Here is a 27,258-nt window from a genome sequence, read left to right as displayed (position 1 = left end):
GATGAAGTGTAGTATCGTGTTGAAGCTGCACGGGCAGCTGTACACGCCATGCGAGCTCTGTTCGACTCAATGCCCAGGCGTATCGAGACCGTTATTACGGCCACAGGTGATTGTTCTGGGTACTGATTTCTCAGTATCTATGCACCCAAATCGCGTGAATATGTTATCACATGTCAGTTCTAGTATAACATGTTTGTCCAATGAATACCCGTTTATCATCTGGATTTCTTCTTAGTGTAGCAATTTTAATGGCCAGTAGTGTATCAATAACAATACGGGAGCGACCTCGAAAAGTTATCGCAGCCAGCTGCAAATCCACGTGGGCGAAACCCTCGTCCGCGAGCCCTCGGTGTGGTGAGGATGAGAGGCCGAACGCCTAAGCGTTGGCGACCGACCGTCTGCCTGGTTCATTGGCCGTCGTCGGTCGGCGTTCGCCGGCCTACCGTGTACAGAGGTGGGAAGGAGAGACTCGCCTGCGCGGTGTCGGGCTGCCGGTCGCGCCTCTCGGCGGCGCCGGCGGGCTCCGGCAGGTCTGCGGGCGGCGCGTCCAGCGGGGGCCTGGCCTGCGGCGGCTGCTGCTGCTGCTGCTGCTGCCCCTCCTCCGGCGGGCGGCGCGGCTTCAGCTTGCGCAGCTCGCTCAGCCGCTCCTCCTGCTCGCGCTCCGATCGGAACGGCGTCCGCTGCTGGCGCGGCGGCTCCGCCGGCGGCCGCTCCGCCCCCGCCTCCCTCTCCCTCTCCTCCGCTTGCTGCTGCTGCTGGGACTTCTTGTGCGGGGGTGGCGGGGGCGGCTGCTCGGCGGCATCGGCGGTGGTCGTGGGGGTGGCAGTGGCAGCGGCGGCCCTGTTGCAATAATTCCGTGACGTGCACGTGCGGCCGCACACATTGATGCTAGAGGATGCAAAAATTAGCAATTTTAATATCAGAAAACTTCAGAAGTGGCAAAAATGCCACCGATTAATGGTGGAGAATTTTATACTAGTGTCCCTGGGAATATATGACGGGCCGGCCGGAGTGACCGAGCGGTTCTAGTCGCTACAATCTCGAACCGCGCGACCGCTCCTGACGCAGGTTCGAATCCTGCCTCGGGCATGCATGTGTGTTATTTCCTTAAGTTAGTCAGGATTAAGTAGTTCTAAGTTCTAGGGGACTGATGACCTCAGATGTTAAGTCCCATAGTGCACAGAGCCATTTGAACCATTTGAATATACGGCGTGTTTTGGTTGGCGTTTCAGTTTAGTGGCTGATTTGGTTGGTCGGTTTATTTGGGATCCCTTCAGACTAGGGAAGGATGGGAAAAAAGTTCTTTGTGCCCATCTGAGCACTTGTCTGAACAGATTTAGAGAAATCATGGAAAACCTAAATCACGGTGGCTGGACGTTTGAACCGTCGTCATCCCAAATGTGAGTCCAATGTGCTAACCACTGCACCACCTCGCCCGGTCTGGTTGTTGATTTTAGAATCACTGGAAGAAAAGCCAGAGTAAATACCGCCATAACCACTTTTCCGCATTTCCTACACTTTTTATTGTTAGAAATTTGGTTGTGTTTTGTGCAGCTTTTGTACATCTTTTGCCTTCTACACATTGAAGTGGTGTAAAAAATATAAACGGTGAACAGAAAGCCTTTGTTTACAGACTATACAGTCCAGCATGAGTATGCCAGCCAGGCAAAACAAAAACTGAACATGAGCAGAAGGTTGAGCGATCTTGTGTGGAATCATTTAAGCTGTGAGAACAACTCACACTAATCTGTTGGCACTTGTGGATTAGACCGTCCAATGGTCCGATTACCTAAATTCGATGCTAATTAACTCGGAAATGATGCAACATACCCAACTTTTTCTTAATAATTATTTCTCAGTCCAACCTACAGTATAACGCCCTGCTTGTGACCACCATATTTATATATATATGTATGATCACCAACAACAGCGAAACGAGGATAATGGAATGTAGTCGAATTAAGTCAGGCGATACTGAGGGAATTAGATTAGGAAATGAGACACTGAAATTAGTAAAGGAGTTTTGCTATTTCGGGAGCAAAATAACTGATGATGGTCGATCTACAGAGGATATAAAATGTAGACTGGCAATGGCAAGGAAAGCGTTTCTGAAGAAGAAAAAATTGTTAACATCGAGTATAGATTTAAGTGTCAGGAAGTCATTTCTGAAAGTATTTGTATGGAGTGTAGCCATGTATGGAAGTGAAACATGGACGATAAATAGTTTGGACAAGAAGAGAATAGAAGCTTTCGAAATGTGGTGCTACAGAAGAATGTTGAAGATTAGGTGGGTAGATCACGTAACTAATGACGAGGTTTGAATAGGATTGGGGAAAAGACGATTTTGTGGCACAACTTGACTAGATGAAGGGATCGGTTGGTAGGACATGTTCTGAGGCATCAAGGGATCACAAATTTAGCATTGGAGGGCAGCGTGGAGGGTAAAAATCGAGAGGGAGACCAAGAGTTGCAGATTCAGAGGGATGTAGGTTGCAGTAAGTACTGGGAGATGAAGAAGCTTGCAGAGGGTAGAGTAGCACGGAGAGCTGCACCAAACCAGTCTCAGGACTGAAGACCACAACATATATATATTCTGAATTAAGGTACCCCACACCGTTTTCCTGTCTGTGTGTCATGGCTTATCGCAGGAACTGCTGTACCGACTTCGGTATAGTTTTCTCTAAGAGACGGACTGATTCACGAAAAAGGTTTGTGTATCTGACTACATTTTAAAACAAGTCGGCCGCGCAGGGAGCCGTGCGGGCACCTCGTCACGGCCCGCGCGGCTCCCCCCGTCGGAGGTTCGAGTCCTCCCTCGGGCATGGGCGTGTGTGTTGTTCTTAACGTAAGATAGTTTAAGTTACGTTAAGTAGTGCGTAGGCTTAGGGACCATGACCTCAGCAGTTTGGCCCCATAAGACCACAAATTTCCAACAACAAGTCATCCAACAGTAGGTACACGAGAAAAACCAGGCTGGGTCACAAGTGTGCATGTGTGTGTAGAATATATTGTTATTAGTTTGCGCGTGAGCTATTTATAGAATGACATTCTCGATACAGATATTTCATTACAGTAGTAGTATGTAGGGTACATGCATTACAGTAACCACAGAAGAAATCTTTCTTTGGTGTTGTGTACTCTTGAAGTAATAAAAATTCATTTCATACACTTGTAACTAATGTTGTACTATGCCTCGTGGTACAACCATCATAATCATCATCATGCATTAGTACATGTGCAGGGTAATTTTTCAGCTTTGACATGAACATCATCGGAACATTTTTTCATGCATTTCTAGGTAATAAAGTCTAGTGGGAACCCTCTTATTCAATAGTTTATTTGTTTACATTATATTCAGAATTAGCGAGTAATCTGCTACAGGGTCATTATTAACTTTTGTTCCGGCAAGCTGTAAATGGAAGGAAGAAAAATTAGAGTTTAATCTTCTGTCAGCATTGGGGCCTTAGAGAGGAAGTGCTGTCTCCGATTAAGAAAGGATGGTGAAGGAAATCGACCATGTCGTGTTCAAGGGCATTTGCCTGGAGCGATTTGGGGAAAATGCAGAAAACATAAATCTGGATGGGTGGACAGGGATTTGAACCGTTGTTCTCTTGAATGCGAGTCCAGTGTGCTAAGCGCTGCGCCACCACGCTTGTCAGCAGGCTGTGGAGCCTTGTGCAAGGGAAGAGAAGGTGCTCAACCAAACAGAAGCTGCGACTGAAGTAAGAAGGCAGAGTTTACTCCACCCACACGCGACAGCTCCTAACCTCACACATGGCGGAAAGCGATATAACCAGTTACTCCTCAACTGGGAGTGTTGAAGAAAGTGGTGTACGCAGTTACTGGTCATATAGAATTACAGTACCTGTATTTAAAAACGTGTATAGGAACAAGTCAAATATAAATACAGATAACCATAACCATTCACATTATGAAATTCTATCTATTTGATTAAATTAGTTTTCGAAGCTTTTCAGGCTCGTCTTCAGATGGGGCTGGGAGAAGTAGCGTGGTGCAGGGTGCTGGCTATGCGACAACAAGATAGGGAAACACTTAAATGTACCGTCTTGAGTAATAGTTATACGACAAGATGTGTCGAAAAACGAATTTATTTACTTAATGTGACAGTGTGCGGTATTGCTATTAACATCCACATAGCACCTTCGATTTTCATTACCTTTAGTTCACAAAATTAATCAATATTCACTATAGACAATTCCACCACAAATCCGCTAGCCTCCAGCATGTCCTACACAACCGATGTATGCTACAGAGATCTTCGATCGAATATGTAACTTTTTTAGCTTGGAAACCGTTCTTTGGTTTGTAGTAAGTAAGATAATGATTGCGTATGCTCGTATAGATAGGCGTTAACACGAATGTTGTCAAAACTGTTTTAAGGTAAATACGGGTTAAGAAAATTGCACCTGGACAAAACTTTAAATTAAATCCTGCTCTGTCTCTGTTCGTATTTTTACAAGGCTTTCAATTGCCAGTAATTTTGTTAATTAATTCCACGAACGGTTTCGAAGCTTAAAGCTTCAGCTTCAGGTCCCACAAAATAATTTTGGGTACAGAAATGTGCGGGGGGCGGGCCAGTCAGTGATGGGTGATCACACCCACATGAAACAAAGGCATGGGAGCGCATGATCAACAACCAGAATGTCTCCGGATCAGCACGACACGGAAGTGACTACTCATGGAGCTTGAGACTCCGAAAGAGGTGGTAGAATAAATTAAGGAAAGCGAGTTTTTATTCTATAAATACGTTCCTCAGTTGCAGATATTCACCTGATCAAATATTTTACTTGGAATATTGGATTATAGTAAACACAGATTTAGTTTATTGCAGCAGTTTATTTTTATATGTACACGGGCACTAGATTTAATGGACAACATTTACGTAATTAACTACTCTAATTTTCTTAGGACATTTTTCTCTCTAACAATGTAGTGGGCTATGAACGTCATTGGCTTTTTGAAGCAACAGTTTACCTGTAGAAGTCTTACTTCGATTGATATCAGGAAAATTGTTTTTTGTTACGTTACCAGCTGGTAATATAGCTATAATTTATGTTTCTCACTTCAGTCTGGTGTTTGAAGAGTTAATGTGGTGCTATATGTGATGATAAAAATTTACAGAAAAAGTGTAGCAGTTGTAGAGGGGTCATCTCCTTTATCACACTGCGTAAAGTTTCTGGGAAAGAGGTTTACAGGATACGTGAGTTTATCTCATTGGGTAGCGCTCTGATCATTTGTTGTCACGGTGCACTATCGTTCAATTCATTTTGTCATTTTCGTGCATTGGGGTTCTGTTATACCATTGTAAATACCTTTTTGAAGTAAGAGTGGTGTAGCCAACGCTTTTGCAGTTGTTATGTCACATCTAAACAATGTACATAACCTAAAAATATTTTATAACGTTGTGAAATTGTAATGTTTTAAACAGTATACCATTTTACTAAATTAATTTCTGTAATTCAAATTATGGTAATAATTATACAAAAATTTAAAATATAAATCGACGTTTTACGTCAGTCAACGTATATCTATGTATTTTATAATCGCAATGTTAAGCCACCTTAGCCAAACTTATCTTTCTTAGCACACTTCAAATCTGGTGCTAATCTGAGTTAGTTGCGAAGCTTAGTTTTGTAACATACTAAGGCTCTGTAATGAAACGCAAATAGATTTATGTGTCAGAAGAAATAAGAAGACATTAATTTATAAGATAATTGAAAACCAGCAGGTCAACTTGTGGGTTCTGTTATACCATTGTAAATTACCAAAATGCAGGATAATCATGGAGATTCAGTGAAGTTAAGTGGAATCGAACTCAAGCAAAATACAATATTGTGCAGGACTTTTGCTTAGTAAACTTCATAATACATGCTACACATATGTATATTATTATATTTACCGATATATTATATTAATATTTATTATATTTATATTTATTACATTTACCGAACCATTAACACGCAACGAGAGAAGGTTACAAACACCATGGACTTAGGACTAACAGAAGAACATTTGGTCATATTTTTGCAGTTGGAAATACCAGGGTGGTTCCGAAAGTAATGCCTCCTCATTTTTGTGGTGACTTTAGACGTCTGCGCCACGTGTCGCTGATGTAGTGCCAATGCCTGAACCTTCCTCTTTCATTTGCAGGTGGTTCCGTCGCTCTGCGGCAGTCGGCGCCAGCAGAGGCGTGTCCCAGAACGGAGTCTGATATGGACGCGCGTGTAAAACGGCGTTGTGTGATTGAATTCGTTACTGCTGAAGAAACTGCGCCGATTGAAATAGATGGACGCTTGCTGAAGGTGTATGGCGACGATACAGTAGCGGTGAGCAATGTGAGGCGATGGGTACGGCGTCTTCAAGGTGGTGAAAAGGGTGAGCGTGACAAGCCACGGGCCGGTCGACCCTGCACACCTGTCATCCCTCGCAATGGAGAGCGTCCTGATCAACTGGTCCGTGCTGATCGGCGGACAACCACCAGAGAACTGTGTGTAAAGCTGAATGTCAGCTGTAATGCCTTGGAAACAATGTTGGAAAATCTTGGTTATCTGAAAGCCTGTCCGAGATGGGTCCCACTGATGCTTAAAGCAGAACAAAAAACTTACAGAATGGAAATTTGAGGGGATCTGCTGGACCAATAGGAAGCGGAAGGCGACAATTTTCTGAATAGCGTCGTCACCGGAGATGAGACATGGTGTCAACACTACGAGCCGGAATCCAAAAGACAATCCACGGAATGGCAACAAGCGTATTCTCCGTCAAAGGAGAAATTCAAGACACAGCCGTCTATAGCCAAATTGATGTGCACAGTCTTCTGGGATAGCCAGACTGTGGTCAACTCGCACGCTACAAGACGACGCTGACTATGCTGAAAGCTTTAATTCCTAGGGTAAGGCCAGAGAAGAAGACCAACTTCCACCTACAACACGATGACGCCAGGCCCCATACCATTTTTGCGAGCACGCAACTCACAGCAAAATTCGGCTGCACTGTCTTACCACATCCACCGTAAAGTCCCAATTTAGCGCCCTCAGACTTCCATCTCTTTGGGCCTGTGAGAGATGGACTACGTGGTGAGCATTTTCGAGACTCAGATGCTGTTGCCAAAGCTGGTTCTGATTGTTACAAGTGGGCCACGCACTTTCTGGTTCAAAAGTGCGTACCGAATGTTGATGACTATGTAGAAAAATGACAGTCTATAGCTGAAATATTGCTCTATTTAGCTGTGCTGTTGTGATCTATGTATCTCCTGTAGTTTTCATGAAGATGATAGGCCTCTCCAAACCGATTCACACTCATGTTGCTGAGGCCATGTCAACCATTTACATCAGGCCCATACAGAGAGCATCGTGTAAATCAGAACAATTACTTTCTGATCATCTGACAGATGATAATGTTACGAATAGAATGAACGCAATTGTGAGTTGATTACATGTATGTATGAAGCTACCAATGCGTTGTCGATGGATAGGACTGTCTAACAGTGATGTCACAATAACTGTGCGATTACCGTAAATCACTTTTACTAAAAATCCCAATATGGAGTTGGTCAATAGGCGAAGATGTTTCGATACAAAATTTGTCTGTGGTCCACACTGCCACAGAGGAACATGGTTCTCTGTGTGTCCTCACACTGATGTCATGTGAAGAGGACAGCTATAGAGCTGAAAAGTTCTGACCTGAAATGACACCTGTACCCGTCTATGGGATCGTGGACTGTGGTTAGAGCCATGGAGGCACACTACACATGTTATAAAGCCATCAGGGACACCGTGCTCCACCTCGTTTGTTGCCCAGTCATGCTAGACTACAGCTTGTTTTGACCCGCCATTAGGTACATTGACGTTAGATTTACAGAGTCAGGCGTCACTATTAATTACGCCGCATCAGGAGAATACGGCATCAATGGACGCCAGAGTTTGAGGCCGACACTACGAGCCGCTGCGCACCTACATGTTGTCGTTAAGCCGGTAATCGATATGATCTATACTGCCCCCCGCAACGAATCTCTGGTTGTCTCCCTGTGTATCTTTCCTCCTAGCGCATTTGAAATTCGAACTATTTTGTGTCCTACGCGAACGTGGAGGTAGTTATTATGTCTGCTGTCGACCTCTCATTCCGTTTTAATATGCTTCAAGCTGGAGTAAGAAGACTCATCTACGCCTTTAATAATTTTTCAATTAGAATATTTTGCTGAGTGTAGCAGGACTATTTACACAGATAATCAGGCTATTGTGTTAGTGGTTGCCATAATGTGAAGGCTACCTGAAACTGCATTTATGTTAAAGAATGAGTGCAATATCATGTTAAAAATATCCTGTTCCTTCTCTGTAACCTTCGCACCAGTCCCAGTATATTCATACAACAAGACTCGTCAGGAACATCTCCAATGCGATGAGACATCTGATATTGCCACAATCTGGTGACAAGCAAAAATGTTCAAATGTGTGTGAAATCTTATGGGACTTAACTGCTAAGGTCCTCAGTCTCTAAGCTTGCACACTACTTAACCTAAATTATCCTAAGGACAAACACACACACCCATGCCCGAGGGAGGACTCGAACCTCCGCCGGGATCAGCCGCACGGTCCACGACTGCAGCGCCTGAGACCGCTCGGCTAAACCCGTGCGGCAGTGGTGACAAGAGAATTTCTCGGAAGATAAGAAATTAATAATGAGAGAGGTGGAAAGAAAGCGGTAATTAGTAAAGAACTAATTCCAAGGGTTGCATTGGAATGAATATGGGAGTGCAGGAAACTAGGAAGTGAGGAAGAGAGCGAGGGAGGGGGTGGAGAAGGTAGGAGCAGGGGAAGGGAGGAGTTGGGGCAGGAAGAATTTGGGGAAGGGAGGAGTTTGGGAAGAGAAGAGTTAGGGAAGGGACAAGCTGGGAAAGGAGGTAGGGGTTTGGGAAGGGAAGAGTTGGGGAAACGACAAGGTGGGGAGGAGGGTTGGAAATCGAGCAGATAACGACAAGAGGCTGCTTGGGGGAGGAGGTGGGTAAGGAAGGAAGCGAGGAGATGGGGAAGTGTGGGGAAGAAGGGATATGGCTGGAAAGAGAAAGTGTGGGAAGGTAGATGTGGGTAAATGCGGAGGTGGGAAAGGGCGTGGGCCGTGAAGGGAGGAGTGGGGGAAGTGGAGAAAGGAAATGAGAGGAGGGGGGAGAGGAACTGTGGTCATGGACACCTCTGTGGCATATCGTCGATGTTTATTAAGCTGTTAGGTTAGTGAGCCTTTCAGGAAGTGGGACAGGGCACTCACCTGTCGAGCCCGGAGCCCGCGATGACGTCCGCGAGCCCCTGGCACTCGGCCGGCAGCAGCTGCGCCTCGTGCATGGCGCGCCGCTTGTTGGAGGCGGCCCGCCGGTGCGCCTGCGCCTCCTCCGCCCCCGCGCCGCCCCCGCCGCCGCCGCTGCCGCTGCCGCGCCGCTCCGGCCTGTGCACCACGGCGGCGGCTGGAGGCTGGCTGGCGGCCGCGGCGGCGGCAGGTGGCGCCGGCGCCTCCGCCTCCGAGTCGAATTTGAACTCGACTGTCGCCAGCGGCTCCGCCGCCTGCTGCGGCACCTGCCACCACAGCACACACAGGGCAAGTGTGAGAATTTCAATACAAGTCCTTCCAATCCATATGTGGCATACAGCAAACCAGTGCTTGACAGTATTGGTTAAAAACAGTCTTGGTAGCAATTTTAGTTTTTTTATTTTTCAACTACGTGGTTCGGCTTATTTAGGCATCTTGAGGTTGATCTTAATTTGGTATTTCTCAAAACGATCCTTTTGACAGTGTTGCCAACGGGTATCGTCGAATACATCAGACCAACATCGCTTTCGTTAAACTCAGTAAAAACTTTTTGAAGTCCATCTTGAAAAGTTTTTACTGAGTTTATCGAAGGTGATGTTGACTTGATGTATTCAACGATGCCCTTTGGCAACACTGCCAAAAGGATCGTTTTAAGAAATACCAAATTAAGATCAACCTGATGATGCCTAAATAAGCCAAAACGCGTAGTTGAAAAATAAAAAAAAACTAAAATTGCAACCAAGTCTGTTTTTAACCAATACAATAGTGAGAATTTCATTTTAACGGCTGAGTTTATTGCAATAAAAATTCGCATTAACTTGGCAATAGTCGAGTAAAGATAATTCAAAAAGTAAAATGAATTACTATTATCTTATTATGTGGAGCACTACATACATACTGATATCATCACTGGGATATAGCGATCTGGTTATTGTTAGCGCTACAAACTTTTGTTCTTTCTCAGTCGCAGAATTCGGATGGTATGTTCCACAATCAGGTTCGATGTGACTGATACATCTGATGATGGGATGTGTATTGCGCAATCTGTAATGTCTGTAGTATGAGTAATCACCATCAGCGAGGTACAATCCGTAATGTTTCATATAATTAACTGCTAGCAGTTGCGGGCCTCAGAGATGCCATCGTCCTGATGGAGAGATTAAAAATGTATTGCTAGAAGTCATGCAAACATATTAAAGTGATAAACTATGCAAATGCATTGCTAGACTAGATAAAATGTCAGAATTATTCCGTGGAGTCAGTTTGGGACTATGTCTGTATAACAATATGTCGAGCATCAATACACATTTGATTCGATCATGTGTCCTCGTTATTGGCAAAGAGTATGAACGACCACATTACTTTTAAGAACAAAATTTGAGTCAAACACTCAGGTAAATTGTTTAATGGCAAAACCAGTGTCAGGTGACCACTGCAGTCATTCTCAGCAGTCCATAAGTACTTCTCGGCCGACGACTGCTTCAGAGCATGCTGGGTGTAAACACTTCCATCACGCTTCTGATCAGAACTGGAGAATGCGTAGTAGGAAACAAAGGGAGGAACTGTGCTATCACAGACCACACTTAACAAATTCCACACTTGACAAATTCAAACAGCTGGAGGAAAAAGTTGCTCAATACGAGGCCAGGAGCACACAATGGCGTGGACATAGGGGTGGTGTTCCACAAGCTTATGTTTCAGTTACTGTTCTACGCATGAGACAGCTGTGGTTACCGCCTCCTGTATTAGATGTAACTTGGGGCGCAGGTAGTTCCCACGTGTCAACTGCCACTGACTCTCGTATCACTGGACATTATCCTACCCCATAGCAGAGAGATATTTCATCAGACCTAAAAGTTTCAAGACTGGATTCGAAACAGAGAAAAGTTAATAAGATACTTTTAATGTTACAAGTGTTCCATATAATCTTGCTTCTTCGGTCTTGCCGAACCATCGGGGACTCATTCTGAAATTTGTCCTTTCGTGGTAGGTTCGTACTCATAACTCTCAGCCTCGCCAACCGTGATGACTTTTTCCAGGAAAGATTTTTCCGTATTTTGCATTTCAATCAAGTCGCAGGAGGCGTCCGCATTTTCTTTTTGTTGCGGAGTCAGGGTGTTAGAGACTAACTTTGTACTCATTTTTTTTGTTCCTCGAAATATTCTGGAGAATGTCTTGAACACTTGATTTAGAGTTATTCTGATTTGCGGTTTGTCACACAACGAAGTTGCCACATTACAGCCGTAAACCCACTACTGAACGCTGCCTGCTCACAACTGGTGTGCCAAATGGACGCCGTTGTTTACAGTCTTTATGTCAAGCTGCCACTGTAGTTACTACGCTGATGTGGCTTATACGCCAGGAATAAGATCAGTCTTGGTACATTTTGGTCGGATGGTGTACATAGTATGTATACTCCACAGGAGTGCGATAGGACTGTTGTTGTTTATCTTTCGTATTAATGGCCTAGCTGTTAGTGTTAGATGCAAACTAATGCATTTTCGTAGATCATGAACTTATGTACGAGAAAATTCTATCCAGTAAAACTTACAATGATATCCCGTTAGATCTCAACACAGTATCAGACAGATAGAAACACAAACAAGCAGCTCTTAATGTAGTTAAATGAAATGATGTGCGCCTCATGAAACGTTAGAGTATGACATACTTTAACAGCAGTATTAATGGGTGACAACTAGAGTGACTCATATATAAAATGTTGGGAATAGCAATGTGTGTAGACGATAAGTGAATGACCCGAAACGCGGAGTTGTAAGTACTGCAAATGGCAAATAACGATTCTCTAATAGCATACTGGGAAAGCACAATTAGTCTACGAAAGATGCTGGATACAAGACATTTATATACTTAAGTGCTGTTTGAGGACTAATAGGGTAGTTTTCATCCGAATGGTCATAGGCTTGTGTGTCTAGTGAGTGAGTGCAGCTCAAATGTTGAAAAATATTACCTGGCAGACTGTAAAGTTATATTGTGAGCCTCACTGCCACTTTCTTAACTAATGTGTGCTAATTTTATTCTGAGAAGCTCAGTAATGCATGCAAATACCAAGCGAGGCGCAGTTGGACAGCAAGAAACTCTTTAGCGCGCAATCCCCACAACGATAGTAGTTGTGAATTTTTGAGTGTGGACTCTAAAAAAAAACCAAATAAATAAATAAATTGATTTGTTAAAAAAAAGAGGACAGTTAATCTAAATCTTGTGGAAAGAGGACGTGATGTTAGGCCGTCGCTCAGAGTGTATCGTTACATGTAATGAAAACTGCTATTGTAGTGATAAAACTGAGTAAAGTATGTGTAAGAGTTGCCAAACATTTATGTATACAAATTTTCTGGAAGTGAAGAACACAAGGTTTTTTTTTTTTTTTTTTTTTTTTTTTTTTTTTTTTTTTTTTTTTTTGAAAAGGTGGTGAACTCCGTTGTCGTGGCCGGCTATCAATCGACAGAATTGTAAGTGTACAAAGTTCACTAAAATACACGAAAGGAAATGCATTCTCTATAGTTTTCATTCAATACGTAACAACCTCTCATAATTTCTTATTACAAGTAATTAGATTATGATCTTGTACAATAGTATGGTGCTGAACTCCACTAATCAATTTTGATGTAGCAGGACGTGTAGTTTGAAGGAAGTTTGTGTGCCAAGCAATCTCCTTTTCTCACGAAAAGCAGATTGCTGTTTGATCGTATTTACTTACAACAGTGGTCCCTTAGGTATGGTAAGCTACGAAAACTTGGGCTCAAAGCTATCCATAATACGGCCAAGTAACCACCAGAGTCGTACTTTAAGTCTTATAACTTACTCCAAATTATAATACATCACTAACTGGTGCAGAAGCTAACCATTGAAGGAGGCAGCAACCAAAATTCAGGTACCAGTTACGACTTAAAGTCTCAATCAAAATCAATCTCTCTCTCTCTCTCTCTCTCCAAACACATATATAAATATTCATATTATTAAGATAAAAGTCATTTTATAAGACACACAAAGGAAGTCGGCGTGCCTCTTTCGAGAACTAATTAGAGAACCTCATCTTTCCGGGCAGAAACTACTCTGCGTGACAAAAAATGTGAAGGATCTAAAACACGTGTCTGATGTCACTGTAACTTTGACGAGAGTTACAATTCTCTGTGACACGTAGAAAGGCCACGAGAGTGCGATAATAATGCTCGTGTTTATTGTTGTTAACAGGCCTGTTAGCGTAAATAAAGGACGTGAACAATGTCACATGTTGAGTGATCATTGTGAAGGATACGGAGATGCCACATACTCGCATGAGACAGCGTTATCAGCACCTGACAGAGTTTCAAAGGGATCCCATCGCGAGTCTCCAATCGGTCAGCTTTCCGAAGCGTGTAGTATCCAAACTTTTGGGGCATTAAGATCTGACAGTGGCCCGATGTTGGACTGCACAAAGCTGTGAGGGCAGGCATATTCATCAAGGTTCCGGATGACCACGTCAGACAAGGAAGGATTGCTGTACAGTGCACAAGCCACATCGATATCCGTTTACATCTGCGCCTGTCATCTGTGAACGATTCTGCCTGCAAAATCTGAGTAATCCGACACCACAGGTCGTAAAATAATAGCAGCAAAATTGGGGAAGTACCGTCCCCTGCACAGGCTGTCATTAACACCATAACATAATCGGCTGCATCTGTAGTCTGTGACCGGAAGGCATCGACTGTTGATGAATAACCGCTGGATTATGTTCAGCAATGAATTGTGGTTCTGCGCCACCGTGGACGATCATCGTTAACGAGTATAGCGGCGACTTAGCGAGAGGTCCCATTCTTCCAATGTTTTGGAGATGGATAGCGGTATTACTCCTGCTACCATGATGTGAGGATCTTTCGAGTATGAGTGAGTGATGGAATCTGAGGGCACGATGATGCATTATGGACAGCCTAACCATGCGACAGTAACATGGTGCCATTTTTCAACAGGACAGTGTTCTTCACAGTAATTCACACAGAATATGGTTGCATGCGAAATGCTTGCTCTAACAATTATTTATCATACTTATTATTGGTGGTTGCTTGCTGTGAAATGTCCAGGGGCACACACATTGCAGAATCGTGTTTGGCTGCTGAACACTGTATTGTCTTTGGATCTTGTCTGGTAGGTACTGACCTGTTACTGTACTGGTTGGTGCTCCTGGTGGTTGCCCTATCCTGTACACAGTCGGACACATGTGCAGTTGGAGGTAAGGTATCCCTATCACGAATTGTGTGTTGCCCTGTACTGTGCTACTGGATGTCGTTCTGCTAGTAGAGGTTCCCTGGTAGAGTTGTGTGCCGCAGATGACTGTCATAATCTGCAATCAGGTGACCTGCGCTGTGGTGTTGGATGTTGTGTGGTTATTTAGAGGGTGTGGGTGCCACAGATTTTTATTGTGCCCTGTACTGTATGTTTTGTCAGCGATGTAAATACCTCAAAGTAAGTGTAATCCTACACAGCGCTGCTGGATGTTTAGGTGTTAGCGGTTCTCTGTCAGGTACCAGAGGTAGATACTACAAAGGGTTTCCGTACTCATTACTGGACACAGTTACTGTTGGAGGTTTCTCTACCATGAAATTACTGTAACCCCGTAGTGTGCTACTGGATGTTAAGACGTTGCTGGTTTTCTGTCTCACAGTGGAGGCAGAAGTTACAGGTGTCTCTGTGCTCTGTATTAGACGCAAGTGCTGTTGGAAGTTTTCCTTCCGTGAAGGTGATGTAACCCTGCAGTGCACTACTGGATGTTGTGATGTTGGCCAGTCTCTATCCCATAGCAGATGTAGACGCTGCAGATGATTCTAATACTCTGTACTGGATGCATGTGATGTTTGCAGTTTCCCTGCCATGTGATACGTGGGGAGGCGCCGGCGCCAGTTGCTTTCTCCGTTCGATTCACCCGGGTCGATTGTTTCCCTCTGGCGTTGCTTATCTTGGCCTCGCTGGCTGGTGGTGGTGCTGGTGGGCTGGCGGGAGACTGGGTTTTGGCTTCGGAACGGCCGGTACGTGTCGCTGCTCAGAGGGTGAAGCTCGTGTCTGCGTGGAGTTAGCTGGATTTGACCGGTGTATGTGACTCGGAGTGCGGAAGCGGGCCTGTTATTGCAAGTTCTCGAGGCGTGACTGGGCCATGGTCTTCTATACAGGACGCTGAGCAATGTGTTATTCATTTTGGCTAGTGGAATAGAACTACGTACCACGCAGCTGTGTATTGAAGAAGTAGACATTCAAGCTTTCTAGTTTTGCCATCGGGCCTACCGGTGTTATCACTAGCTTCTACCTTTTCTTATGAGTGTCAATGTTGTATTGGAACTGCGACGTACTGGTGTAATAATATTATGCCTTGTATTGTCGTTGTTTCTGTTGGCTGTGGCTCTGTCTTTGTGCTTTCCTGTTGCAGCATTGCAGCGGGCACTTAGTCCATGTCTGAATCGATGTCCGGAGTACGACGCCTTGGGCGACCAGAACCAGAGGGAACGGAGGTTCTTTTGGCCGCGGGGAAAATGGCAATCGATACGTCGGTTACTGAATTCTTTGGGTTGCAGTGAGTGGGGATCTTGCATTAAGTTAGGTTTCCTCTGCATTGGGACGCCAAGGCGTCTGTTCCGTTTGCTATACTGATTATATATTTACCTTCAAAACCATAAAGCAAGGAGACTAGTGTTTTGAATTATACCTTACGTGCAGCGGGAGTTGAACTTAGAGAAATACTTGATGGGTAGCGGAAATTGGAAATTATGTGAATTGTCCTATTGCGCTTGCCCAGGTGACCTATTTAAAAGAAACTTATTTCATCTTTATTATTCAAGTGACCTTTATTAAATGAAACTGATTTTACCTTTTATTATTGAAGCGCTTACGAGAACTTCTAGTTTGCACCTAATTCAATTAGAAAGGTATTGTGTAATGTATTTTTCTGATTTGTGAATAAGAGACACTTGTACAAAGTTTTTGGGTAAATACTGTGCCCTTTGGGTAAAACTGTTGATCAGTAATAAATTAGTTGTATCTTGCAAGTCCTCTGTACTTATTTCACTTGTCACCGGTTTGCACGTAACCACCACGTTGCACCGTGGAGTCAGTGTTAACGTGCTGTCAGATGTTTGGCCGGTGGCGTTACTCTAGGCTACAGATGATCTGTTTATTGTGTATTGGACCCAAACGCTATTGGAGGTTTCCCTAGACTGAATTCTGTGCAAACACTGTACGGTGCTATTGGATGTGAAGTTCTCTCTATCCTACGTCGGAGGTGGATGCTACAGACGGTTTTGGATGTTCCTTTGAGGTGGTGTCGCTTGTTTACGCTACGGCTGGCGCTGCATACCCTGGACTCCGGCGACGGCAGGTCTCCCGGAGACGGCTGCTCTGCGTGTCCGGCCTTCTTGCGGTCCTTCTTCTTGAAGAGCGCCGAGAAGACGCCCTTGGAGCGCGGCTTGGCCTCCTGCTGCTGCGCCGGCTGCTGGCGCTCGCGGCTCTTGCTGCGAGACCGCGACCTCTCGCGGAAGCCGTCGCCCAGGATGGTGGAGAAGCTGCTGGGCACACCACAGCACGGCACAGCGTCAACCAGTACTCTGGCACGTCACTGTCTTACCGAGTCTAGCAAGCAGGGCGCTGCTGAGTAAGCACCCCCAGGGGGCTGTTCACCGTACTTGTACACGTGCGTAGCCTTCTAGCAGCTTACACACTACGGATGACATTTATCCCGAAAGAATAGAGAGGGGGAAGTGCAGCAGGTCGAATACTACAGCACTTGGTACAGTCCAAGAAATACTTTCTGTCGCTACCGCCTGCATCCCGCATTGTGCGCAGGGTCGGCAGGGTTAAGTACGGATTTGACACGGTTAATTGAAAGGGGTCGCCACATGTCCTTCCTGCCGCCACCCCATACCCCCAGGACGGAATCAGTGTACCCCAGCAGTTTGCGTCAATTGTAAATCGTGAAATAGTCGGAATGTGTTTCAAATGTCTGCGAGTCATGTAACTGAGGCGGGACGTGGGGACTAGCCCGGTATTCACCTAGTAGGATGTGGAAAACCGCCTAAAAACAACATCCAGGCTGGCCGCCACACCGGCCGTCATCGTTAATCCGCCGGGCGGATTCGACCCGGGGCCGGCGCGCCTACCCGAGTCCAGCAAGCAGCGCGTTAGCGCTCTCGGTTACCCTGGCGGGTAGTCGAAGAAATACTATCTGATGGAAACTATCCAGAACCCCGATTATATGCGTATTTTTTTTGGGTCATCAGTCTACTGACTGGTTTGATGCGTCCCGCCACGAATTCCTCCAATGTGCTAACCTCTTCATCTCAGAGTAGCACTTGCAACCTACGTCCTCAATTATTTGCTTGACGTTTCCAATCTCTGTCTTCCTCTACAGTTTTTGCCCTCTACAGCTCCCTCTAGTACCACGAAAGTCATTCCCTCATGTCTTAGCAGATGTCTTATCATCCTGTTCCTTCTCCTTATCAGTGTTTAACACATATTCCTTTCCTCTCCGATTCTGCGTAGAACCTCCTCATTCCTTACCTTATCAGTCCACCTAATTTTCAACATTCGTCTATAGCACCACATCTCAAATACTTCGATTCTCTTCTGCTCAGGTTTTCCCTGTACTCCAGACGTACATCCTCAGGAATTTCTTCCTCAAATTAAGGCCGGTATTTGATAGTAGTAGACTTCTCTTGGCCAGAAATGCCTTTTTTGCCATAGAGAGTCGCTTTTGATGTCCTCCTTGCTCCGTCCGTCATTGGTTATTTTACTGCCTAGGTAGCAGAATTCCTTAACTTCATTGACTTCGTGACCATCAATCCTGATGTTAAGTTTCTCGCTGTTCTCATTTCTACTACTCATTACCTTCGTCTTTCTCCGATTTACTCTCAAACCATACTGTGTACTCATTAGACTATTCATTCCGTTCAGCAGATCATTTAATTCTTCTTCACTTTCACTCAGGATAGCAATGTCATCAGCGAATCGTATCATTGATATCCTTTCACCTTGTATTTTAATTCCACTCCTCAACCTTTCTTTTATTTCCATCATTGCTTCCTCGATGTACAGATTGAAGAGTAGGGGCGAAAAGCTACAGCCTTGTCTTACTCCCGTCTTAATACGAGCACTTCGTTCTTGATTGTCCACTATTATTATTCCCTCTTGGTTGTTGTACATATTGTATATGACCCGTCTCACCCTATAGCTTACCCCTACTTTTTTCAGAACCTCGAACAGCTTGCACCATTTTATATTGTCGAACGCTTTTTCCAGATCGACAAATCCTATGAACGTGTCTTGATTTTTCTTCAGACTTGCTTCTATTATTAGCTGTAACGTCAGAATTGTCTCTCTCGTGCCTTTACCTTTCCTAAAGCCAAACTGATCGTCACCTAGAGCATTCTCAATTTTCTTTTCCATTCTTCTGTATATTATTCTTGTAAGCAGCTTCGATGCATGAGCTGTTAAGCTGATTGTGCGATAATTCTCGCACTTGTCAGCTCTTGCCGTCTTCGGAATTGTGTGGACGATGCTTTTCCGAAAGTCAGATGGTATGTCGCCAGACTCATATATTCTACACACATTCTGATGGAATGTTATCTATCCCTTCTGCCTTATTTGACCGTAAGTCAAATCCCGATTCTAATACTGGATCCCCTATCTCTTCTAAATCGACTCCTGTTTCTTCTTCTATCACATCAGACAAATCTTCACCCTCATAGAGGCTTTCAATGTATTCTTTCCACCTATCTGCTCTCTCCTCTGCATTTAACAGTGGAATTCCCGATGCACTCTTAATGTTACCACCGTTGCTTTTAATGTCACCAAATGTTGTTTTGACTTTCCTGTAAGCTGAGTCTGTCCTACCGACAATCATATCTTTTTCGATGTCTTCACATTTTTCCTGCAGGCATTTCGTCTTAGCTTCCCTGCACTTCCTATTTATTTCATTCCTCAGCGACTTGTATTTCTGTATTCCTGATTTTCCCGGAACATATTTGTACTTCCTCCTTTCATCAATCAACTGAAGTATTTCTTCTGTTACCCATGGTTTCTTCTCAGCTACCTTCTTTGTACCTATGTTTTCCTTCCCAACTTCTGTGATGGCCCTTTTTAGAGATGTCCATTCCTCTTCAACTGTGCTGCCTACTGCACTATTCCTTATTGCTGTATCTATAGCGTTAGAGAACTCCAAACGTATCTCGTCATTCCTTAGAACTTCCGTATCCCACTTCTTAGCGTATTGATTCTTCCTGACTAATATCTTGAACTTCAGCCTTCTCTTCATCACTACTATATTGTGATCTGAGCCTATATCTGCTCCTGGGTACGCCTTACAATCCAGTATCTGATTTCGGAATCTCTGTCTGTCCATGATGTAATCTAAGTGAAATCTTCCCGTATCTCGCGGCCTTTTCCAAGTATACCTCCTCCTTTTGTGATTCTTGAACAGGGTATTCGCCATTACTAGCTGAAACTTGTTACAGAACTCAATTAGTCTTTCTCCTCTTTCATTCCTTGTCCCAAGCCCAAATTCTTCTGCAACCTTTTCTTCTACTCCTTCCCCTACACGTGCATTCCAGTCGCCCATGACTGTTAGAGTTTCGTCCCCCTTTACATACTGCATTACCCTTTCAATATCCTCATACACTTTCTCTACCCGTTATCTTCAGCTTGCGACGTCGGCATGTATACCTGAACTATCGTTGTCGGTGTTGGTCTGCTGTCGATTCTGATTAGAACAACCCGGTCACTGAACTGTTCACAGTAACACATCCTCTGCCCTACCTTCCTATTCATAACGAATCCTGCACCTGTTATACCATTTTCTGCTGCTGTTGATAGTACCCGATACTCATCTGACCAGAAATCCTCGTCTTCCTTCCACTTCACTTCACTGACCCCTACTACATCTAGATTGAGCCTTTGCATTTCCCTTTTCAGATTTTCTAGTTTCCCTACCACGTTCAAGCTTCTGACATTCCACGCCCCGACTAGTAGAACATTATTCAATATTTTTCTCATGGTAACCTCCCCCTTGGCAGTCCCCTCCCGGAGATCCGAATGGGGGACTATTCCGGAATCTTTTGCCAATGGAGAGATCATCATGACACTTCTTCAACTACAGGCCACATGTCCTGTGGATACACGTTACGTGTCTTTAATGCAGTGATTTCCATTGCCTTCTGCATCCTCATGTCGTTGATCATTGCTGATTCTTCCGCCTTTAGGGGCAATTTCCCACCCCTAGGACAAGAGAGTGCCCTGAACCTCTATCCGCTCCTCCGCCCTCTTTGACAAGGCCGTTGGCAGAATGAGGCTGACTTCTTATGCCGGAAGTCGTCGGCCGCCAATGCTGATTATTTATCAAAATTTAGGCAGTGGCGGGGATCGAAGACGTTTTGATTATGAATCAATGACGCCACCCCCCCCCCTTTTTTTTAAAATCTCATTTTGATCGTTTTCGTTCGTTGTATTTCCTCGGTGCGGACGTCGCGAGACATCCGTTTATGTTCGTTGTTGCTCGATTAACTCAGTTTTTTTATTACAGAGGGCAGCTAACCCTCTGACCGAACACGCTGAGCTACCGTGCCGGCGACCCCTAGACCACTAAATATCAGTAGAGGTGGACACCAGTGTACAGATAGCCAGGGAGCACTGTCAGTAGAGTGGTAACAGCATTTGAGTCCATCAGGACTTCGAACGTGGGATACTCATTGCAGTACTTCATCCATTATCGACATTTGGATCCTTCTAAAGCTGCCCCACTCGACCGATGCTGATGTAACTGCGAAATGGAAAAACCGAGGAACAACCACAGCCAAACTAGCACCAGGCAGACCTCATGAACTAATGGCCATGGACCGTCGAGCTATACAGAGGGCGATGATAAAAACATCGCATGAAATCAGCAAAAGCAATCACTCGTCAGTTACGAAGTGCTGCCATCAGTACAACCAGCGCAGTGACTGACTGTACAATGGTGGAGCATCTCCTCAGGAGCCACACATGTCAGTGGTCGCCACGAAGTGACACTTGATGTGCTGTTAAGAACGACGACACTGGGCGGCGGATGATTGGAAAGCAGTGATCTGGGCCGATGAATCACTCTATACCCTGTGGCAATCTGACAGGCGGGTTTTGGTTTGGCGAATGCCTGGCGAATATTACCCCATTACGTGTAGTGCCAACAGTGAAATACGGAGATGATGATATTGTGGTATGGGGACGTTATTCGTCGTCGGGGTATGGTCCCTTTAGTGCTCCTGTGAAAACGTGGAACACAGTATGTATTATGTACAGTTTGTAGACAATGATTATTTGTATCATCCTGACGAAGCACCATGCTGCAAAGCAACACCTGTGAGCCAATGGTTTCTGGACAGCAACGTTCATGAAATGACTGGCATGCTGAAGGTCTGGGTCTGAACCCAATGGGACACCTTTTGGAGGAGGCAGAAAGTCGATTGTCCAGTGTTACTGTCTTCTGTGGCTTGGGCTCTTGAAGAAGAATTTCATTCAGGCACCTCATTGAAAGTATCCCCATCAGATTTCAAGCCATCATAAAGGAAAAGCGTGGACATTCTCCATATTACCTTCCACTAGTAGGTGTCCAGATACTTTTAATCAGTGTAGTCTACATGGGAGTATTCGTGAAGTTTTCAATGTAATCTAGAAAAAAAAGTGAGGTTATGTAATTACTTTTCTCCACGACAGTGCCGTAGCACACTGCTACAGGAACCAAAGCCAAATTCCGCAGCCGGTAGATAACGTCCACCACTGCAGGATGATTAGTTTCTTGCATTTGATGAGGAATAACGGTGCAACAATCCATGCAGAGTTAGTAGAAGCATACGACAAGAATACACCATCATAGGACACGGAGGTCAGGTGGAGGACAAGCTTCAACGGTCGTCAATGTTTCAATGTCGAAGAACCAAGCGCCAGACCACATCTCCATGAAGAATCCGCAGTTGCAAGAGAAGCGGAGATCCCAGCGCTTGAAGGCCGTATTGTTTAAGTCGATTCTATAGTGGAAAAGAGGGAAATCAATCATGGGTCATTTTTCAGCCCGTTACACGACAAGGTTCGCCGTCCGCTGACTTCCACGACTGCTGACACGTGTGCTGAATGGCTGCCGAAATGGGACCGCAGTGGAGCTGTGTCAGGCCAATCAGGATGTCTTCTTTAGGGTTTATCACTACGATTTTTAAGCATGCAAAAATTGTGAATTCACTATAACCGGAAAAGATGAAACCCACTCACTCTCGGGCAGGGTTACACTGAGCGTCTTTTGGGGCTACCATAGTGTGGCGCTAACAGATTCCGTTTGTAAGGAACAACCCGCGACAGGAGCTTGTTGCCGAAATTTCCTGGCGAGGTTACGGGAGGCTGTCCGTGCGGAGCGTCACAGGAAAGCTGTCTGAGGGAGAGTTTTTGGTTGAAGGCAACGCCGCAGCTCTTTCTGCGCATCAGACCCACTCGCCCAAGATGCTTCTTTGGGCTCTCGCATTTTTCCTCACCATACTCCCGTATTCTCCTGACATGGAAACCCGTGACTTCTTCCTGCGGGGCGAGACGGCGCGCACTGGACTCGCATTCGGGAGGAGACGAGGAGACGCACACTGGACCAAATCGCTTCAAAATCTGGACGTACTAGACAAATGGATCTAAAATTAAATTGTATAAAACTCTGTTTTTTGAGCTGCTGATTACAAATCTGAGGTAGGAATTACAAAATTCAAAATGGCGGATCCAATTTTGCGGTTCAAAAGTGGCATATTTAGCGGATTCGAGTGAAACATCAGGTTTAAAGTATTTTAATGTCACTGAGAACGATTAGAAGTTGAAATTGCTGTATTGAAATGTTTTATTCCATATTTTAAATTTTCAGTCGAAATCGTATAAACCCGCTCGTATCGTTATCGCTATCAGAGGGGTTGCTGTCGGGTTTTCACTGGGAGATGGTTCGAAAAGTATATCTTTCAATATCTTGAATTGCCATTCTATAGAATGTCGAGATGAGAGGATTCAGAGATGCTAGAAGGTGGTGGAATGTGACATGCATCGTTTTATCACAGGAATATTTGCGTGTAAAATCTCGAACACGCCGGATATCGTTATTCCGACATACCTGCGCGTCTTCAGGTAGCCAACAAATCTGCAACGGAGGAGCTTCGATTATAGAATATCCGTGCATGAAAACTGCGTGAACTGATGTCGGCGTCGGGCATTATTACAGAATATTTTACATTATTGCACAATAATTGCCTCTCGTGGGGCACTGCCGTGCGGTAGAAAAATAACTATACATTAAAAACGCACAAATATGCGCACGTAAAAAATGTACGGCCCTTTTCTTTCCCGTGACAGAAGCATCATTGGGATAGTGTACCTGGATGCGTAACAACAATTTTTGATACCACAGATCGATGAGAATGACCTTGAACGAAATGTTTACTTCATACAAGACGGTGCACCACCCCATCACCTGGCGGACGTCCGGGATTTTGTCAGTGACCGCTTTCCAGGTCGATGGATTGGCCGTGACACGCCAACTGCATAGCTCCCACGCTCCCCAGACCTGACACAACTCGATTTTTTTTATGGGGATTCATCAAGGATATCGTGTTTGCACCTCCTGCGCCGACTTCTCTACCTGAACTTAGAGCAAGAATTTACGCTGTCACTGAACAAATTACACCTGCAATCCTGTAGTGCGTTTGGAAAGAAATTGACTTCCGATGGGATGTGTGCAGGTTAACCAACAGAAGCCACATCCAAGAGCTTTAGTTTAAGGTAAAAAAAACTTGATGCGATTCCCCTACAAAACGACACTAAATCCAGCTCTTTATCTTCTTTCAATTAATTTACAATTTTTTTAAAGTTTTGAAGTCCTTTTTGAAACACTCTATACATGTCTTCTATCAAGGCCAAACGCTGTGTGTTGTACTGGCATCACGAGGCTGAGTGCACCCCGAAAAATGGCAACAGCGCATGACGGCCTAGATGGTCACCCATCCAAAAGCCGACCACACCCGACAGCGCTTAACTTTGGTGATCTCACGGGAACCGGTGTATCCACTGCGGCAAGGCCGTTGTATATTCCTAACCAGCACTTTTCACTCAGTCACCCTTTTTCCAATCCTACAAATTTGTCCGTTGTTGGTTTACCTTCGGTGGTCTGGCCGCCAAGCAACCTTTAAAAATAGTGAACAAGATCGGAGGGCTACCACACGATTCACTCCATTACACCACTGGCGCCCGACGTGGGACAAAGAAACGGGCCGGCAACATTAGGCTACATTGCGTGTAGTAGAGCTGTGCGACCCCTCACAGTACCCGCAGTAACTGCCTCGCTCACCTGCCGGACTTGTTACGGCGGACACCGGTGGAGCCTGTGGGCGACTCCGGGCTGACGACGGTGGAGGGCGTGGTCTCGCCGCCCCCGCTGCTGCCGCCCCCGCCGCCCCTGCGGAAGAGCGATGCGAACGAGCTCTTGCGCGACACGGAGCCGGGCGACGGCGTGCGCGAGTCGGCGTCGCGCAGGGCGCCGCGCTGGGGGCGGCGCGACGGCTTGGGCGACGCCGACGGCGTGCGCGAGGGGGCGGCGCCCGTGGGCGGCGGCGACACCGGCAGGCTGAGCGACGCGGGCGCCGCCGGCTTCTCGGCCCGCCGGCTCTCCAGCTCGCGCACCACCTGCCGGCAGATGACGCCCTCTCACAGCTGCCTCGCGTCGCGCGGTCAGCGACCGGGTATCGTTGTACGAGAAATTCTGGGTATCGTGGTGCAACGACAGTCAATGTAAGTAAGGGCACGACAATGGGAGCGGTGAGGTGCCACAAGTGCCCCAAGGAAATGTGGTGGGAGTGCCATTATTCTCTATACACATAAATGATCTGATGGACAGGATGGGCAGGAGTCTGCGGTTGTTTCCTGATGATGCTGTGGTGTATAGGAACATGTCGAAGTTGAGTGATTTTAGGAGGACATAAGACGACTCAGACAAAATTTCTAGTTGGTGTGAAAAATGTAAGTTTTGGAGAATGAGTAGGAAAAACAAACCTGTAATGTTGGGATACAGTGTTAGTAGTGTCCTGCTTGTCACAGTCACGTCGATTAAATATGTGGGCGTAACGTTGGAAAGCGATGTGAAATGGAACGGGGGTCTGATGATTGTGGTAGGAGAGGCGAATGGTCGTCTTTGCTTTATTGGGAGAATTTTCGGAAAGTGTGGGTCATCTGTAAAGGAGACCGCATGTAGGACGATAGTGCGACCTAGTGTTTCGGATCGGTACCAGGTTGGGCTGAAGGAAGATATCGAAGGAATTCGTTTTCGAATGGAGCAGGAAAGGAAATGACAGGTAGTGGTACAAAGTGCCCTACACCAAACACCATATGACGGGTTCGGAGTGTGTATTTGGATGCAGATGTCAAACTCCGTACGTCTACATATCATCGGTGGGTATTTGAATCATTAGACTCGGAATTCCTTGTAACAGTAGAACGGTCAGCAGAGTGCAGTTACCGGAGTGTTGTTACTGGGCCTGGTAGGGTATATGATGGACGTCAATAGCGGTCAGGGATTACTGTAAAGTCTGACGCGTAATCGTGTGAGGCAGTATCATCAGCACCTGACAGTTTTTCAGAGGGTCCTCATTGTCGGTCACGATTTGGGCAGTTGGTCGAATCGTTCCATACCCATATTTATGGGACAGTCTGACATGACTGTGGCCTTAGTATTACGTGGCAACATGAAAGCAGGCATATATTAGATTTACTTTCATTCCAGTTGATCTGTAGCGAGGACGTCCTCCAGAATGTAGAACATGCCAGAAAAACAACAATAAATGACAAATATTTACAACTCAAAAAGATAAGCTAATGTAACATTCCACAGGTCCCAAATGGCATGGTTGTAATTTTTTAATGAGCGCTATGTGAAAGTATCATTTTACAAATACTAATGCACCGAATTTAAAATAAAAACAGTTTTTTATTTATTTATAAGGTAATAAACGTGTAATACAACTACTAAATACTTATTTACAATGAACACATTACTGAACTGAACTGGTGCAGAAGGTAGATTGTACACACACACACACACACGCACACACACAAACACAAACACACACACACACACACACTTATTTACAATGAACACATTTTTGTTGTTGTTGTTGTGGTCTTCATTACTGAGACTGGTTTGATGGAGATCTCCATGCTGCTCTATCCTGTGCAAGCTTCTTCATCTCCCAATGCTTACGGCAATCTACATCCTTTTGAATCTGCTTAGTGTATTCATCTCTTGGTCTCCCTCTACGATTTTTACCCTCCACGCTACCCTCCAATACTAAGTTGGTTATCCCTTGATGCCTCAGAACATGTCCTACCAACCGATCCCTTCTTCTGCTCAAGTTGTGCCACAAACTCGTCCTCTCCCCAATTCTACTCAACACCTTCTCATTAGTTATGTGAGCTACCCATCTAATCTTCAGCATTCTACTGTAGCACCACATTTCGAAAGCTTCTATTCTCTTCTTGTCCAAAATGTTTATCGTCCATGTTTCACTTCCATACATGTCTACACTCCATACAAATACTTTCAGAAATGACTTCCTGACACTTAAATCTATACTCGATGTTAACAAATTTCTCTTCTTCAGAGATGCCTTCCTTACAATTGCCAGTCTACATTTTACATCCTCTCTACTTCGACCATCATCAGTTATTTTGCTCCCCAAATAGCAAAACTCCTTTACTACTTTGTCTCATTTCCTAATCTAATTCCCTCAGTATCATCCGACTTAATTCGACGAAGACTAGGCTATTGAGGAAGAAGAGAGAAATGTAGAGAATAAGAATGTGGAACTCGAAGAAGAAGAGGAAGTAGAGGAGGAGGAGAAAGAAATGGAGAGGAGAGTGTGAGGAACGCAACAT

At 45.1% G+C, this 27,258-nt stretch overlaps 1 protein-coding gene across 1 annotated transcript in view; it reads right to left on the bottom strand.

Moving 5' to 3' along the window:
• LOC126291478 (protein PRRC2A-like) overlaps nucleotides 1–27,258 on the bottom strand; it is a 209,031-nt gene that overhangs the window by 121,334 nt on the left and 60,439 nt on the right. The window contains exons 7-12 of the mRNA XM_049984988.1: nucleotides 24,680–25,014; nucleotides 16,652–16,859; nucleotides 9,513–9,581; nucleotides 9,280–9,398; nucleotides 1,420–1,462; nucleotides 444–788 (exon numbers count right to left, since the gene is read on the bottom strand). Of these exons, the coding sequence (XP_049840945.1) occupies nucleotides 444–788; nucleotides 1,420–1,462; nucleotides 9,280–9,398; nucleotides 9,513–9,581; nucleotides 16,652–16,859; nucleotides 24,680–25,014 (1,119 nt within the window). The remainder of the gene's footprint in view (nucleotides 1–443; nucleotides 789–1,419; nucleotides 1,463–9,279; nucleotides 9,399–9,512; nucleotides 9,582–16,651; nucleotides 16,860–24,679; nucleotides 25,015–27,258) is intronic.

This window comes from Schistocerca gregaria, chromosome 9 (assembly GCF_023897955.1).
Source record: "Schistocerca gregaria isolate iqSchGreg1 chromosome 9, iqSchGreg1.2, whole genome shotgun sequence".
Lineage (NCBI taxonomy): Eukaryota > Metazoa > Arthropoda > Insecta > Orthoptera > Acrididae > Schistocerca > Schistocerca gregaria.
The sequence above is the reverse complement of the archived record's forward strand: the minus strand, read 5'-3'. Positions and strand labels throughout refer to the sequence as shown.